Consider the following 18349-nt stretch of genomic DNA (forward strand, 5'->3'; position numbering starts at 1 on the left):
GGTAGCCTGATTTAGGTGTATCATGGGGCTTGGCCGAGTCATTCATGTTATATCATGCTTCAGTGAACACCAGTATATAGCGTCTGGCTACTGGGTGGGACTTCATTATTGACATCTCCAAATAAAATGAGAAATATTGACAAACTGAACATTTAACGCTATAAAGATCTTGACATTTTCAATTTTTGATTATTTGTTTTTTGAAAAAACATTGACAAGGAATTCATTTGACTAAAATGTACACATATCACTTCAAAATTTTCAGCCCTACATACTTGTAGATGTAGCTGCAGATTTAAAGTATAATTTTCAAACATATCTTAACTTTGCTCCTCCAAAATTGGTTGACTTATATAACAGAATTTTTTGAATTTAAAAAAAAAATTAGTGATATTATTAATAAATGTATCTATAATACATAGGTAACCTGTAGTAATATGGGTTGTAAACATGGTCTCACATTTTGTAAACCATTGCAATATATTGTAACATTTCTCGAACCTTTTGTATATTTTTTGGAGGTACGTATGGGAGTGGGCATATTACAAGAAAATGATTTTGAATTTGTTGGCATTTCTGCAAAACCGAATACCAGGTAGATATGGATGGGCTTATTAGTGAATTTCTTGGTGTAGATCCTTCAGCTGATTACTTTAAATTGAATGAATAGACATTCAAAAGATAAAGATGTATAGAAAAATATGAATATATTTGACATCCATGAAACAAAATTCATGTTAAATTGTAAATTATACTGTTAATCATAACATGACACTGATTGTATTTTCTACTTTCAGAAGAAGACTTGTGGCATCGTCCACACCCATGGCTGCCTCAGCCGGAATGGATTCACTGGGGCTCCTAGTCACAACCCTGGTGATAGTTAGCTATGTAGCTGCTCAGAACCGTAAGTTTTATGTTGTGGTTGTTTTACAAAAGAATTTTGGCTTCCAATATGTACAGGTAATAGTTAACTGTAGGACACCATGGATAAAATTCTTTATCTCCACATACAACTTGTATTGAAAATTCATAGATCTGTACCTTGCATATTAACCCTCCTAATGTGATTGTTTGCGATGTTTTTCTGGTGGTTACCTATTGGAACTTTGTCTGGATATTTGACTACTATTTCTTTTGACGCTGTCCCTTTTCATACTTGCCCAATCTGTGATTATATCTTCTGAACACTACAGTGCTGTTAATTTGTATATTCCTTAATTACTTAAATTCATTATTCTTTTCTAACTTACCTTTAATACAACAAATTTGTTTAAAAGTAATTTCCCATTAATTCATCTAGTGACTTTCTCATCCCTCCTGACGACTCCTTTGATATTTTTTTTGCAAAATTATTTAAATCTATATTCCCTTTAGCTCCTTATGTTGATGATCTTTCCTTACACATCCTCAAACTCTGTCAGTTTGTAAGATGTAGTTGTGACAATATGCAGCTGGTGTTGTTAGTTGAGTTGTAGCTGTAGCAGTGTGATTGTGCCAGTTAGGATGTAGTTGTGTAAATATGTAGCTGGTGTTGTTAGTTGAGTTGTAGCTGTAGCAGTGTGATTGTGCCAGTTAGGATGTAGTTGTGTAAATATGCAGCTGGTGTTGTTAGTTGAGTTGTAGCTGTAGCAGTGTGATTGTGCCAGTTAGGATGTAGTTGTGTAAATATGCAGCTGGTGTTGTTAGTTGAGTTGTAGCTGTAGCAGTGTGATTGTGCCAGTTAGGATGTAGTTGTGTAAATATGCAGCTGGTGTTGTTAGTTGAGTTGTAGCTGTAACCTTTTTATTGACCATGCTTGCAGTTTGTGACCTTATTGTTAGTTAGTCTTATCAGATCATCATGTCTTGGTCTGATTGACATTTCCATCAAGGTTGGACAATATCTGACCTAGTCACTTTACAGCAATAGTTATTGGTCCACATAATGAAGTATTTGTCCAAGAATACTATCATTCCAATGTACTAGTTAATATCATGACCCTCAACAGTAAAACTACTGTTATATTTTTTTCAGAATGCTTGTAGTTAACAGTTTTCTTTGTACATGCCCCTTAGTCACCCTATATTCATCCACAAAGGGTTAACAAGTTGTAATGATCTGATTCCAATGTCATCATATTGACATGATCACCGGACATACAATAAATACATATTTGTATATTTAGTGAATACGGTTCATCATGTCAAAAGAAATAATAGTGTTGCTTTGTGGTTTTAAATCATGATGAAAAAAAATCTCTCAGTATGATTAATCTTTGTTTTAACTTGTAATCATTTTTAAGGTAAATACCACTGTTTAAGTCAGGAGAGAAAGCTCTCTGTTTTCTTCACCTTGTCATACAAATTAATGTGAAATTAACATTTACCAAAATACTATATATATTTGACACTTGTATATTCTGCTTTTTATTTTCTTTCTTCAGCTTGTGAATTAACAACTGGCTCAAGTACAGCTTCCAACCCTACTATAAGACTTGATTTCGATGAAGCTACTGCCACTGGTAAGTCAAACTTTAGGGATGATTTTGTTGGAAAAACTGCCTGATAAATATCTTACGATTAATGTGCTGTACACAAGCCATAAAAAATGTTTATAAATGTGTGATAAATGTGTGCTGTAAAAATTGTGTGATGAATACATGCTGTAAGTGTGATGAGATAGATTCGTGCTTTAAATATTTTGTGATAAATATGTGCTGTAAATATGATGTTATGACTATCTGCTGTAAAATAACAAATGTCTATTTATAGACATATTTTTGTACAACAAAGGTTCACACATACTTAGGTTTTATGTACATGATGTTTCAGTTGATATGTAAATGTATGTATGGTAATTAAGTCAGGTGATCACTGATTGGTCAGTATAATTGGCCTCTGTGGGCTTCGGCGATCCCTGTTTGTCCGACCAGGGGTCAGTTTGCCCTTGCGGGGCTATTGAAAACCCCTCTTCAGCAGCATTTTTCAGACACTTCGACGCCATATTGATTTTTTAATTTTCTCTGGAAGTTTTCTTTTTATTTGCAACCTAACTTTATTATTCGTCTGGATTTATTTTACAACATGATTGGACAATTTTCTACTGCTACAGTTGGATTCCCTTCCCTTGATTTGGAGTCGTTGGTGGCTTTGTAAGCCTGTTTGTTACCTTTGCTCCAAATATGTTATTATGAAATTTTTATATGTACATGTTAATTAAACGAGGTTAAAAATAAATGGCTTATCTATTCTAAAAAAGGGTATGCCAAGATTTTACAGCCAATAGGATTGTTTGGTATTCTTTTCTTGACATTTAGAGCGAACAGAGCTCGAGGTATGGATCATTTCTTTTATACTTTAGAAGGACAAAAATGATGTTATAGTTTAATGCTGTAAATGTGATGTGACAAATATGTGCTTTAAAGATGTGATAAATGTATGCTGTAAATGATGTGAGATATTTTTTTCATATAAACGTTGAGATAAATGTGTACTGTAAATTTTGTGTGATAAACATATAGAGTAAATAATCTGTGATAAATGGATACAATAAACAATATGTGATAAATGTAGACTGCAAGTGTTATATGATAAATGTTTATTGTAAATGCTGTTTAATAAATGACAATGAATTTGTGCCGTAATTGTGGCATAGTGAATTTGTGCTGTAACTATGGAATAATGAATTTGAGCTGTAACTATGGAAAAATGAATATGTGTTGTAACTATTGAATAATGAATGTGCTGTAACTATGGAATAATGAATTTGTGCTGTTACTTTTGTATGATAAATTGATGTGCAAATATATGTTAAACGTCTCATTGATTAGATGTATTGTATAAGTATTCTAATCCACACTATTTGACTTCATTATAGACCTGCTAAACTTAGATGCTTTCACTGCGTTCAGTACTATCTTTGGAACCCTAAGTCCTGGTGTCAATCAGATAAGTCTGACCATTATTGATGAGGCAACTATCAAGGAAAACGAACCCAATGGAACATCTCACTTCCAGCTTGTTGAACAAGATCTATCGAGTCCAATCAATGGAGAGACAAAGGGTGTCTTCATTCGACTCTTTGCCCCAGTAGACAGAGATGTATGTAGTCCTCATTTCTTTAGGCTCTTGAAGCATTTTCTTATTTTGTCCTAAGATTTTTATGTTCAGAAGTATAAATATTGGTAATCTAAGAATATTATCCCCTCACATTGTCTCAGAATTAAGTAATATGTAATAGTACGCTAAAATTTGATTTCCCCAAATTAAATACATCATCAGTATTTATCTATTTGGATTGATTTCTTTTATTTTCTTGTTCATGTAATGGATGTTTGAATCTTAATTGATTCATTTATTGTGTTCTCTGTGCAGGGTGCTGACTTCAGAATCTCTGATGATGTAGATGTCGCGTCATTTAAGCTGCAATGTAGAAATGTCCTCGACACAACGGTAAGGTTTAACACTTCAGAAATGTCAATGACTTATCAGTAAGGTTAAACAATGTAGAAATGTCGGTGACTTATCAGTAAGGTTTAACACTTCAGAAATGTCAATGACTTATCAGTAAGGTTAAACAATGTAGAAATGTCAGTGACTTATCAGTAAGGTTAAACAATGTAGATATGTCAATGACTTATCTGTAAGGTTAAACAATGTAGAAATGTCAGTGACTTATCAGTAAGGTTTAACACTTCAGAAATGTCAATGACTTATCAGTAAGGTTAAACTATGTAGAAATGTCAGTGACTTATCAGTAAGGTTTAACACTTCAGAAATGTCAATGACTTATCAGTAAGGTTAAACAATGTAGAAATGTCAGTGACTTGTCAGTAAGGTTAAACTATGTAGAAATGTCAATGACTTATTGAAAAGGTTTAACAATGTAGAAATGTCAGTGACTTATCTGTAAGGTTAAACTATGTAGAAATGTCAGTGACTTATCAGTAAGGTTTAACACTTCAGAAATGTCAATGACTTATCAGTAAGGTTAAACTATGTAGAAATGTCAGTGACTTATCAGTAAGGTTAAACTATGTAGAAATGTCAGTGACTTATCAGTAAGGTTTAACACTTCAGAAATGTCAATGACTTATCAGTAAGGTTAAACAATGTAGAAATGTCAGTGACTTATCAGTAAGATTAAACTATGTAGAAATGTCAATGACTTATTGAAAAGGTTTAACAATGTAGAAATGACAGTGACTTATCAGTAAGGTTAAACTATGTAGAAATGTCAATGACTTATCAGTAAGGTTAAACAATGTAGAAATGTAGTGACTTATCTGTAAGGTTAAACAATGTAGAAATGTCAGTGACTTATCTGTAAGGTTAAACTATGTAGAAATGTCAGTGACTTATCAGTAAGGTTTAACACTTCAGAAATGTCAATGACTTATCGGTAAGGTTAAACTATGTAGAAATGTCAGTGACTTATCAGTAAGGTTAAACTATGTAGAAATGTCAGTGACTTATCAGTAAGGTTTAACACTTCAGAAATGTCAATGACTTATCAGTAAGGTTAAACTATGTAGAAATGTCAGTGACTTATCAGTAAGGTTAAACAATGTAGAAATGTCAATGACTTATCAGTAAGGTTAAACTATGTAGAAATGTCAGTGACTTATCAGTAAGGTTAAACAATGTAGAAATGTCAATGACTTATCAGTAAGGTTAAACAATGTAGAAATGTCAATGACTTATCAGTAAGGTTAAACTATGTAGAAATGTCAATGACTTATCTGTAAGGTTAAACAATGTAGAAATGTCAGTGACTTATCAGTAAGATTAAACTATGTAGAAATGTCAATGACTTATCAGTAAGGTTAAACTATGTAGAAATGTCAGTGACTTATCTGTAAGGTTAAACAATGTAGAAATGCCAGTGACTTATCTGTAAGGTTAAACAATGTAGAAATGTCAGTGACTTATCAGTAAGGTTAAACAATGTAGAAATGTCAGTGACTTATCAGTAAGGTTAAACTATGTAGAAATGTCAATGACTTATATTTAATGTTTAAAAATGAAGATTGTGATGTGTTTAATGTGAAAGAATTATCGTTGATTAAAGGGGATGGACAGTAATGTAAAAGTTTCCAAATGATGTATTGTATCAGACTGTAATGAATGTAACATCTATCGCTATCAACAAAATAAATATTCTGATGTGTAAAACATATTTTGTAGGAAGTACAAGAAATTCCTATACTTTGTATATTATTGGTATCAGGATCCATTAGTTATGAACTCCTTTTATTTTTTCATTCTAGACAACTATCACTTACAATGTGTTGGTGACAATAAATGATATTAATGACAATACACCTGAATTTGAGGGGTTACCTTACCAGACTAACGTGGATGAGGTGAGTTCAGTGATTAACTACAGGTATATATGTGATATGATGTAATGTCTTGGTTCTATTAAGAAAAAGACCAAAGGACAACCATTGATCAGATGTGATGTCCTTACAAAGACACAATCAGTAGCTCTCTGTATTTTTATATCAAATTGTGATTTCATGTACAAGGTTTCAAAAATTCACACAGGTTTTTTGATATTGATGTTTGAAATTTGTTATCTCTTTTTCTTGAAATAGAATGGAAAGATATTTCTTGAACTTGGTCCCAAGTTGTGTCTTTTCAATTTTGTTTTCAAGAAAACTAAATGACTTTCTGAAGCACATGTTTGATTTTGACTGGTCAAGTTTATCACTATTTCTCTGAAAGTTCTTGTTAAGCCTTTCTTAGATATAGGATTCTCATGTTCTGAAATGATTAAGCAGAAAAGTGGAAAGACGGAAAAACTAGAGAAAAAATCAGTAGTGCATAAAATCAATAAAGATTATTCAATGGTTGGCACCAAGATCCTTCTAGTATCTCTTGTTAGTCAACAGACGACAGCTTTCTAAGAAATAATAACCTTAGAGTTTAAATGTAAACTTGTATTTTGTTTCCTAGTTGGCTGTGGTGGGAACAACCATTTTTCAAGATATCTTTGCCATTGACAAAGATGCTGGAAATAACAGAAAAATAATTTATGGACTTTTGCCGGTATGTAGAATATGATGAAATCTATCAAATTTTGTTAAAGATTTTGCCTTAGTTTTGTTTTCAAGCGTATGAATTAATATTCCCTTTCACCAGAAGATTTTTTTTGATCACCTATGGTTCTATTGCAATCCCCTCTTGTCCTGTGTCCTGCGTCGTAAACTTTTTAGCATTTTCATCGTCTTCTGGAAAACTACTGGACCAATTTCAATGAAATTTTACAAAAACCTGACATGGCTGAGGATGCACCGAACTTGTAAGTTATATGGTCCCCATACTTAATGGGCCTTAGGGGCAAGGCCAAAAAAGGTCAAATTGTTTGAAACTTCACAAATTTTCTCCTGAAATCCCAGGTATAGTAGAATCAAATACTTAACAAGATTTGTAAATTTCATGACCCAAGGGTTTCACATTTCCCCCTGGGGAGGGAGTAAATTTTACTACAGTACATTTAGCAAATTCACATTTTTGAACATTATTTATTTTCTATTGGAAATAGTTCAAACTTGGTTAGAATTATCAGTATAAGATGACAGTTTGATGAGATAAACATATTGACATTGGCTTACCCCCAGAGAGTGATGGGCAGGGCAAAAATGAGTCAAATTGACTGAAATTTCAATGATTTCTTACTATTATGGATGGAAGGTTTCATATAGGAAATTTCAGTCTTTGAGTTTAACCTCATTTAATTCAAACTTGGTTAGAAGCCTTAGCATGGGGCAGCAGTTAATGTTATACACAGTTTACATTTGCATTATGTGTACAAAGCAGTTAAAGTTATCTTACTTTTTTCAACAAAATTATTTCTCTGACATGTTTCAAAAACTATTGTAACTAAGGTGGCCATTAAGACCCTTTGGCCTTGTTTTTTTTTTTTTTTTTTGATTTTTTGTTTCTTCTTGGGAAAAATAAATTTCATTGATTTAATACTATTTGGAAATGAAATGTTTTGTATAATTCCTTTCTATTTTGTAGGGAGTTGGCTCAAGCAAATTCTCTCTAGACACCAACTTCTTAAAGATTGCCAGTCCGTTAGATTATGAATCCCTTGGCACCAACAAATTTTACCTACTGGAAGTCACAGCTACAGTAAGTTTTGAGTATCCAGGTCAGATTGTTAACTTGGTGGAATCATCAGGTCAGATTATAAACTTGGTGGAATCATCAGGTCAGATTGTAAACTTTGTGGAAGGAATGATCAGGTCAGATTGTAAACTTGGTGGAATCATCAGGTCAGATTGTAAACTTGGTGGGAATCATCAGGTCAGATTGTAAACTTGGTGGGAATGATCAGGTTAGATTGTAAACTTGGTGGGAATCATCAGGTCAGATTGTAAACTTGGTGGGAATGATCAGGTTAGATTGTAAACTTGGTGGAATCATCAGGTCAGACTGTAAACCTAAAGGGAAGTCACAGTGTGAAAATATAATCCCTGGGCATATATTCTGCCCAATAGATTACCTGGGCCAGAAAATTAACTATGGATAATCTACATGTTGGAATGTCTACCAAGGGGAATAACTGGGTCATAATGTAAACATTGTGAAATCACTTCAAGTCAGTATAACTCACCATTGAGATTTTATACAGGACAGCGCTCCAGCAGGTACACAGAGGACTGCAACAGCAACAGTGACAGTCAACATCATGGATGCAGATGACCTTAGTCCGGTGTTTGAGTATGCAGGCTGTACAGTGTTCAATAATTTTTGTGTGTTTCCACAATACACTTCTTCAATTACATCTGGCACAACGTCTGTGAGTAAAACTTTTTTCAGAAATTAAAAATTAATAGCTTTATGTATGTTAATGAATTTTAAATCACATATTAGAATGTTTGCTTATGAAAATCACATGTTAAAAAATGTTTGATTATTATTCCAAACCAAAATCAGAATAGTTAACACTGCTTATTCAGTTAGAACTTGTATAATATCTTGTATACACATGACCAGTCAGAACTGATGACTAAGTGATTTGTTTGTTAACCATAAGGAATACTATCTGTTGTGGTTTATGTACCTCTGGTGTTATTTCAGACTCTAATAATTAACAGAAAGGGAGATACCACTACCCCTATTGATATCCGGGCACGGGACAGAGATTCACTCAACTATCCTATCAGCTTTTCCATTTTGGATAGTAGGTGTCTTCTTCGCTTTGATGATCAATGAAAAATTTATATGTAATTTCCATATAACTGAAAGAATTGTATGTTATTGCTGAACAAACATTATTGCATTTTCCACTGTAGAGTTCCCTTTCATATTTGATGTTTTATGACAGAATCTTATGCAATAAATGCCAATACACTATATTTTTTTTTCAGCATATCCACCTAACCTTGGGTCGAGATTTTCACTGTCTGAAGGACCAAATAGCAATGGCTTATACACCACATTCATCAGCGTCAATACTCCTTTGAACATAGGCAGTGAGCCCAATGTGGTTGTCTTCATCCTGGTAATATAGCTTCTTTTGATTTCTTAGTTTTATAGTTGATCTAAACTTCATCTTCAGCTTCAGTTACACAATTAAGACTTGTAATAAAGCCCAAATAATTAGAACAAGAATAGAATTATAAATGTACTGTGTTATGGCACCAGTAGTGATTTTGTGAATATTCCATGATTTTGGTAGAAGCCATGATTTATTAGATCAGAACTCTCTGCTAATCAGCGAGTGATGTGTTTTAATAACCAGGCGACACCTGTTATTCTGCCATAAATCCAATTTGACATCTCCTGTTCTGGCTGCTAAAGCATTTTGCCAAAAATGCGTTGATCTTTAACCTGTTGTTGTATTTATATTTTTGTAGTGATTTGTATGTGATCCAAGAGAAATTTTGAGAATCACATTATTTTTATTTGTTAATCAACTGCTTGGGTAGCACGATTAATGATTTACAATTTATCTATTGTCTTAGTATTTCATGTGGCATTATGGTCTTGACACTTACGCAAGCCAGGTAACTTTAAAGAGTTGCTGAAAAAGGTCGTTTTTGGTGTTTGAGACACAGTAATGAAGGTCGCTGGTTGCATCAGACAAGTGTCACTTAATTCAGGTTATTTAGTAGAGCCACATAGGGAGGACAGATTACTGTCACATAAGTGCTTAAGTTGGATGGCAACTAAGACAGGTTTGAATGTACATGTTTTTGACTAAGAATAATAATAAAAAGTGTGTGATGACATTGTTACAGTCAAACTATAAGTATAATTCTTTAATCCATTTTAGGCACAAGAGTCTGGTCAATCTGGAAACAACCGTACCACTGAGGCAGTACTGGAACTAACTGTAAACCCTGCCAATGTACTTGCACCGGACGTGACTGTACCATTTACTGGTTATGTTGATGAAAATGTACCACTCAACACAGTGGTACAAAATCAAGCAGGAACACAGTTGCTTCGCCTGATCGTCGCTGACCGTGACTTGGTAAAAGTTTTCATTATGATTATCATTGTCTGTGAATGTACATATCTAACAGGAATCTAAATTATAGCATTGTTTGCACTGGAAATATTGATCAAATTATGATTGTGCAGTTTCTTAATCCTACTGTAAATAGTAATTATTTACAGTTTGTCAGGACATGTGATATAATTTTATTGAGGAATTAAGGAGTTTGAGAACAGATGACATCATATTGCTTCTGAGATGAAGATAAACCAATTTGGCAGGTGCTTTCTTAGATATTCTGATGACTAATGAATGACTGATTATGACTGCGTTCAGTAAAGAATGTGTATTGTACTGTTGAATTTACAAATTTGAAAACAAAAATAAACTTGATATGGGCAAGTGTTTTAAAATTACTAGTAGATATTTAATTTTCAGTTCTGATCAGGATTTTAAAATACAATTATTTGAAAGAGTAGATGAAAAATTCCAGAGAAAGTAAGTGACAAGTGATTGGCATACAATGCATTTTGCCTCTCTAGGCGGATCCTTCGGATGGTACATATGATTATGCTGTGAGTGGGACCAGTAACTTTGGTGTGACAGCAGATGGATACATAGTAGTGACAGGAGACTTGAATTATGAAGCTGTGCCTTTTCCCAAGTCTTTTACATTTACGGTTAGTGATTTAAGATTCTTTTGTCAGAAAGTCATTTTTTATGCCTTTTTTGTTTGGTGACCACAAAATTGTTTGCTACAATTGCTCATGTTTAGATGGTTTCAATACATTTATGCCTTTGTGTTACTTCAATCAAATCTCTCAAATCATTGATGTTCCTTCTCTATATCTGAATATTGTAAATTATCTTTAAAAACTTATTTAGTATTTGAGGAGTGAAGCGGTTGGGGTGTAGTGAGTTACATTTAAAGTTAGCTCCCTTGATTATTACTGAATTTGTGTTTGATTATTACTGAATTTGTGTTTGATTATTACTGAATTTGTGTGTTTTACAGGTACAAGTAACAGAGACCCACACCGCTGTGCCATTGTCAACTAGTGTGTCTGTGACTGTGTTTGTCAGGGATGTGAATGACTTGGCTCCAGCCTTCACAGGAAGAGGTTATGCGGATACTGTTGTAGCCGGCGATTATTCAGCTTCACCAAGCAGTCTTATAGCTGTAAGTGATGAGGTCTCTTATTACTCTTGATGTCATTGGTCCATTCCTCCGTTTGTCCTAAACAATTTTTGTTATTTCTATTTCTTGAAAAGTACTGGATGGATCTTTCTCAAATTTCATATGTAGGTTCCACTTGGTCCCTAGATGTGCCCGTTGTGGACAGATCTGAAAAACAAAATGGCCAACAGGCAGCCATCTTGGATTTTGATTTTACAAGTTTATCACTTTTTCTTGAGAACTACAACATAGATCTTATAGAAATTTTATGTGTTTGTTTCCTTTGATCTTTACTTGTGCCCGTTTGATTTTGGGACTGGTGAGAAAAAACCAAAAAAGGCTTTCAGGTGACCATCTTGGATATGGCAGGTAAAGATTATCATTGCTATTTTCGCAAAGGAACGTTCAAATTTCTTATCATTAAGAGCAAAAACAGAGAAAAGAGGGAAAAGATCCAACTTTCAAAGAGAAAATAAAGATCAAACAATAATCGGCGCCAAGATCCCTCTGGGATCTCTTCTTTATTATTATCATTTTGTTTTTGCTTTCATGTCTCAACTATTGCAGTTTTACTAGACACATAATAATTTTCACATATATGGCCTAATTCCGATAACTCGTTGTTTCCAATACCACGTAGATCTGTAGTCTGAGAGATGATATCCCTGTTTGATGATTTACAAATGACCTAACTATTAATTCTCTGTTTCCAATACCACAGAGATGTGTAATCTGAGAGATGATATCTCTGTTTGATGATTTACAAATGACCTAACTATTAATTCTCTGTTTCCAATACCACAGAGATGTGTAATCTGAGAGATGATATCTCTGTTTGATGATTTACGAATGACCTAACTATTAATTCTCTGTTTCCATTACCTTTCTGATCTGAATAGTTACTTGTTTGTTTTTGTTATTTGTAGTGTTATCTTGTCTTTCTACCTAGGTCACAGCTACAGATGGTGATACAGGAGATTTTGGAACGGTACGCTACACAATTTTTTCTGGTGATACGAGTGTTTTTGCAATTGATAATATAAATGGCCTGTTGTCTGTGATTGGAACTGCTGTCAAGGACGAAGTTTATACCGTGGAAGTACAAGCTAGTGACTCGCCTAACACTCCAGTTGGCAGATTGTAAGTCATCAACACCCCTGGGTGTCAGACAGTAGATGTCTATTTCAGTGCATTCTTAGTCTCATAGCAACATATACAGAATGTGTATGAGAAAATGATACAGACCTAATTGGAAAAGATCACTTTGTAATATTAACAAGGAAAATGCAGTTGAGAAAAAAAAAGTCATCAATGTGATAAGTGATTTGAATTAATGTGTCTGCTATGATTAAGTTTTCCTGAATATACCACAGGTTTATTTTGCCACTTGCAATTTTTCTCATTTGGTATGAAATTAGGAATGTCTAATTTTAACAGCCTATTTAAAAAAATGATGAAAGTAAGACACTGGCGAACAAACCCTGTTACACGTTAAAAAGCTTTGATTCCTTTTGCCAATTGCTCTCAATTATTATTCCAGAGACTGCAGTTTGTTCTGTTACATTGTTTTCTATTACTGATATACATTAAATTTCATCAATATGCAAATTCTTCCATCTTAATTTTAACAGAATGATACCAAATGAGGAACACCATTGGTGCTTACATATGGCTGTGACAGTATTGGATACTGAGACTTTGATCAGACCTACTAACACTTTAATGTTACATTGTATTACAGATCTACAGTTACAGCTGTTACTATTACTGTGACACCATCGGGTACTGAGGCTCCAGTTATACCTGCCAGTACTTACACTGTGACAGTCAGCGAAGGAGTGAATGTCGCTTCTTCCATCTTCACTGTTCCGGTAATGCCCTGTTACTTACAGAACTTCTTAATTCCTTTAATTAAATCATTCTATTTAATATATTATTTTATTGATGAAGGTTTGTTAGTTTTCAAATCAAATTGGTTTACCTCCTCTTTTATTGGCAGAGACCTGGAAACTTTCAGTTATAACATTATTTGTGTAATTGTGCAGCACTCAACTCATTCAATTTGTTTGATTGCTCTATACACTTGAATGTTGAATGTTCCTGCCATTTACTCACTACAAATAGATAAAGAATGTATATATGTTTTCAGAATTGGTTCATATTTGATATGTTGTAGACATATTATCAATTTTAAAACCATATGCAGATTTGATAAATTGATGCAGGAGAGAGTCACCTGATTGTCTCAAATTTACATGATGTTCAATTTCAATCAAATAAGGCACATTGATTATGTGCTTTCGTTGATATTATAACTTCAGTTTCCTTATTAGAAAAAGTTGGCTGTAATAAGCTGCTTCTGATAGGTCGGAATTTGTGTTCATTTCACTAAGATTGATACAAACATTTTGTAAGAAGTCTTTTGACAGAATGACTGTAATTTGTGTGGTGTGCTACTTTGTGATTGGTTGAAATTTTGTTAAGTATGTATATATTTTACACACATTTCAATTTATGGCATTTTGATATTAATGAGGAAACCTACTGATAGACAAAGTCATGTAGTTGGAAAACATTTTCCTGCAACTTACACGAGCATCATTTATGACTGAGATAACTGAGCAAACAAGTATAATCAGCACCATTACCATTACAACTTGCTTTGAGAGGGATATATTGTTTTCTCATTATAGGCCTCTGACCCTGAAGGTCAAGCTTTGACCTTTAGCTTTATTTCTGGAAACAACCCGGCACATTTCGCGATCGATAACACGTAAGTTTTGTATCCCACAAACACCAGGCATGGCTAATGCTTCTGATTTACCAGTACTTAAGTTACTAATCAATATTGAGAATAAAATTCCATAAATTATGTTAAGTGCAAAATAATTTGGAATTTGCATCACAATTGGCCTGAATTATCTCTATGGTTCTCTTTGTATTAAACTCTTCAGAGAGAGTTTTTAGCCTTTTAAGGTGAATTTTTTTTTTGTTTTAGTGGAAAGATCACTAACATAGTCCAACTGGATCGGGAGACACGTAGTTCATATACTTTGGGTGTTGTAGTGACAGACCAAACATTATTGGTGAGTATATATCATTTGTGAAGAGCCAATATGAAATCATTGAGTTGGAATGTACTTATTATGTAATCTCAAAGAAATAAAAATGTTTTCTTTACCGATATGTAAGTGTATGTTTTAAATATAAATGAAAATATGATTGTACATTTAGAAAGATTGAAAATGGTGTCATTATGATATGTGAACAATATATGTGATCATAGTACTGTATAGTTGTTTAATTCTATGATTTATGTTTTACTGCCGTCTCAGTTGGGACTAGTTCACAGGGATAAGAATTTGCATAAGTCAATACACAGATACACATGTACAGAGACATATCACAGAGATTTCCTTAAACATGTATCTGGGTTTTCCATAAGAGCCGGTCGCCGGCCAATTTGACCGGCTACTTTGATCATTTGGCTGCCTATACCAATCCAGTTCCGTAATAATGTTCCGTACCTGACTACACGTACACGGCAGGCCAGTCTCCTACTTTCACTACACAGCCTACTACTAACAAAATTATGGAAAATCCTGATATATAATGATTTTCGGTTGTATGTCTGCTAGGTATTTGATGTCGTGCTATCCTCATTGGCCATGAAAATAACAAAAATAAATCCCCTGTGAGCATTACCAACTACTGTGTGCAGTATTAACTACAAGGGTGTCATGTAATAGATTATTAACAGATGGTTGCTGAATAAAATTAAGAAAATTTGTATTTTCCTTATTTAATGATTGTCACAGTAAATCATGTCTTTCTTTCCTAAGTGTCATGATTACATCAGGGATCTATTTTATCTTTTCAAAGTTTGATAAATAAGGAGTGTTTGAAATGATATTTGCAAAAATTCCAAACTGGACAGTTTATTTATAAATCGCTCGTGCTAAATTGATGTTTCTTTTTCTGTTCAGACCGACACAGCCACAGTCGATATTACAGTGACAGATATCAATGACTTCCGGCCATTTTTCAATCAGGCTCAGTATACATTCCAAGTTGCTGAAGAGCAAGTTGGTGCCACTGTTGGCGAAGTTGAGGTAGGTGAATTTCAGAGGTCTTAAAGGACTTTCGGCTTTGCCAAAGTAATTTTAATTGTTTGTATGTTATGACATAAGTACTGTGAGTTTTTCTTGGTATATATGAACCTGTATTTCATAACATTTTTTTTTTCTAATCTTTACAACATTATCATTTATGTATGTTGACACTGGTTTGAAAAGTAATGTCTTTTGAATTTACGAAGGATTCTGTATTTTTCAGGCATTTGATAATGATGAAGGAGCCAATGGGCAATTGGATTACTCTATTTCTCAAGTTTCTACAGGCTCACTGTAAGTTGCCCACTGTTAAGAACTTTTGTATATGTTCGGGAAACCCAATTGTGTTTTGAAATTTGCAACAGTATATTTTGGTGATACTGTTGCATTTGGGTTTTATTTTGGAATGAGTAGCAGAGACAACAGTATAATTATGATGTAGTGCCGCAAATTTGAAGCACGGCAGGATTATTCCTATTTCAATTTATATGGATGTAAACAAACAGGTGCTTAATAATTTAATGCAATTTTGAGCATAATTTTAGAAAACTTGATTTCTTTTCTCAGAATTAATGGGCTTCAGTAAAAATCAGGGACCTTTCGGGGCCATGTTGTTTTTTTTTTCAAACATTATTTTTGTGACATGTCAGGGTCAATCAATGTCATTTACATAATCAACAATTGTTATCTGGGCTAGATATGCAAATGAGAAATTTGCAGGTGGTACAGCGATGATACTGTCTTATTCTTGCCTCCTCTTCTATTTTGTAATGGATTCCCACTCCTCCTTAGGAATGCCTAAGGCAGATGGTGTGTGACAGCAATGTCACTGTGACCTTTGATATAATCTTTGCATATCTCTTACTCTTTTTCATGTCGGTTATCAAATTTGATGTAGAGAGACATATCAGTCAAGCAGATTATCTAGGAATATATATATACTAAGGTCACAATAACCATGTACGTTTTTACAACCAGGGTTTGAGATGACCCATACATTAATGAAGCTCATACTAAACCCTGTCCAAGGTTTTGTGCAAAGATCCCTCTGGAGTCTCTTGTGTAATCATGTAATGTTGAATTACGGTTATTTTGGCATGCAAGATAATTTTTAGTGCTAAACCTTTTTCCTTTTGTATACTGCAGATTTTCGATCAGTAGTAATGGTATCATAACTACAGCTCAGGCTTTGGATTATGAATCCCAGACACAACACATCATCCTTGTTCTAGCAACAGACCGAGGAAATCCTCAGCGGACAGGGACAGCCTCTGTCACAATCAATGTCCTGGATATTCAGGATAATGTGCCACAATTTGTTGAAAGAAGTTATACAGTTTTAATGAATGAGAACTTACCAGCTGGCACAAGTGTAATTAATGTACAGGTAAGATTAAACTTTACTACTGATTTGTAAAGGATAGCAAATATTTATCATGTAGAATGTACAGGTACCATATTGTCTGGATTATAAGCAACTTTCCTCATGGGTCAGGCATGTGGCTTAAAAACTGGTGTGGCTTGTATGTGAATGGAGAAAATTAAAAAAAAAATAAAAATTTGAAGCGAACTGTACCAGGCCTTCATTATTTGAGAGTACCTGCCCACCACGTGTTTGTGACTGAAAAAGGTCATGCAGAACCAACACTTGTAATCATATACAGGATGGTTTGAGAATTGTCTGTTATATCAACAAACTTAGATCAACAAAGTGGTTACCATATCGTGAGAAAGGGCCCAGCATATTTTGTGGTGTGGCTAATATGTAGAACAAATTGAAAATATCAATAAAAATTATCTCTGTGGCCTATATTCTGGTGCAAATTTAAACCCAGAAAATATGGTATATGTTTAAGTACCTCCTGGTGGCATTTCTTTAACACATCAACAACAATGAGCTTAGAATATAATAGCTAATCAACTTTAACAAATTTGTATGGTAGAATAAATCGCATCTAATTGATGTTTGGGCAGTCATCAATTTCAGTTGTTTTCAACCCTTGGTTATTTTAAATATTTTCTTTTTATGCAGTACATGGAACTTTGGATGGTGAAAAAGCATATCTGATTTTTTTGCCATATTTTTTTATTGTAGGCACTTGATGCAGATACCACTGATGCCATCACTTACAAGTTTTCTACTGGGAGTTTCAGTCCTTTTACTATCAACCCGGGATCAGGGTTGATAACACTCAACACACCATTAAATTTTGAAGTTGTGCCGCTTTACATTTTCACGGTTACAACCAACGAAGGCGAGACAAGTTTGCTGCCATCAGTTTCCACCACAGTCACTGTGTCTGTCGTTGTAAGTTAACATTTGTTACTGCTGAAATATTACTGAGTTACCAGTATAGACAAAACCATTACCTCCTAGTGAAATTTATGTTAATCTCTGGTCACTATTTGCATTTTGACAGGATTTGAATGATGCTGACCCAATCTTGTCGGTAGCATCAGCAGATGTTACTGTAGATGAGAATATAGCTGTGGGTACTTACACTTTGTTTGATGTTGATGCAACAGATGCAGATCCCGCTGTGAGTATATAACTCTTTCTTAGTATGTCTTGGAATATACAAAAACAAATTACAGAATTTTTTCTTCATATTACTCATGCTAA

General features: G+C 33.8%; 1 protein-coding gene across 1 annotated transcript in view; it reads left to right on the forward strand.

The window, feature by feature from the left end:
• Window positions 1-527: 527 nt before the first annotated feature.
• Window positions 528-18349, forward strand: part of LOC132559381 (cadherin-23-like) — a gene marked incomplete at its 3' end in the record, with an annotated part of 32261 nt that continues 14439 nt past the window's right edge. Inside the window, exons 1-23 of the mRNA XM_060223989.1 lie at window positions 528-595; window positions 798-907; window positions 2426-2503; window positions 3859-4082; window positions 4356-4433; window positions 6251-6346; window positions 6942-7034; window positions 8010-8297; window positions 8626-8793; window positions 9075-9177; window positions 9365-9498; window positions 10273-10473; window positions 10980-11117; window positions 11453-11617; window positions 12564-12754; window positions 13356-13485; window positions 14308-14387; window positions 14613-14700; window positions 15601-15726; window positions 15950-16020; window positions 16873-17113; window positions 17822-18034; window positions 18147-18266. Coding sequence (XP_060079972.1) covers window positions 528-595; window positions 798-907; window positions 2426-2503; window positions 3859-4082; window positions 4356-4433; window positions 6251-6346; window positions 6942-7034; window positions 8010-8297; window positions 8626-8793; window positions 9075-9177; window positions 9365-9498; window positions 10273-10473; window positions 10980-11117; window positions 11453-11617; window positions 12564-12754; window positions 13356-13485; window positions 14308-14387; window positions 14613-14700; window positions 15601-15726; window positions 15950-16020; window positions 16873-17113; window positions 17822-18034; window positions 18147-18266 — 3204 coding nt within the window. The remainder of the gene's footprint in view (window positions 596-797; window positions 908-2425; window positions 2504-3858; window positions 4083-4355; window positions 4434-6250; window positions 6347-6941; window positions 7035-8009; window positions 8298-8625; window positions 8794-9074; window positions 9178-9364; window positions 9499-10272; window positions 10474-10979; window positions 11118-11452; window positions 11618-12563; window positions 12755-13355; window positions 13486-14307; window positions 14388-14612; window positions 14701-15600; window positions 15727-15949; window positions 16021-16872; window positions 17114-17821; window positions 18035-18146; window positions 18267-18349) is intronic.

Source organism: Ylistrum balloti, unplaced genomic scaffold (assembly GCF_031769215.1).
Source record: "Ylistrum balloti isolate Yb309-2 unplaced genomic scaffold, AGI_CSIRO_Ybal_v1 Utg370902, whole genome shotgun sequence".
Lineage (NCBI taxonomy): Eukaryota > Metazoa > Mollusca > Bivalvia > Pectinida > Pectinidae > Ylistrum > Ylistrum balloti.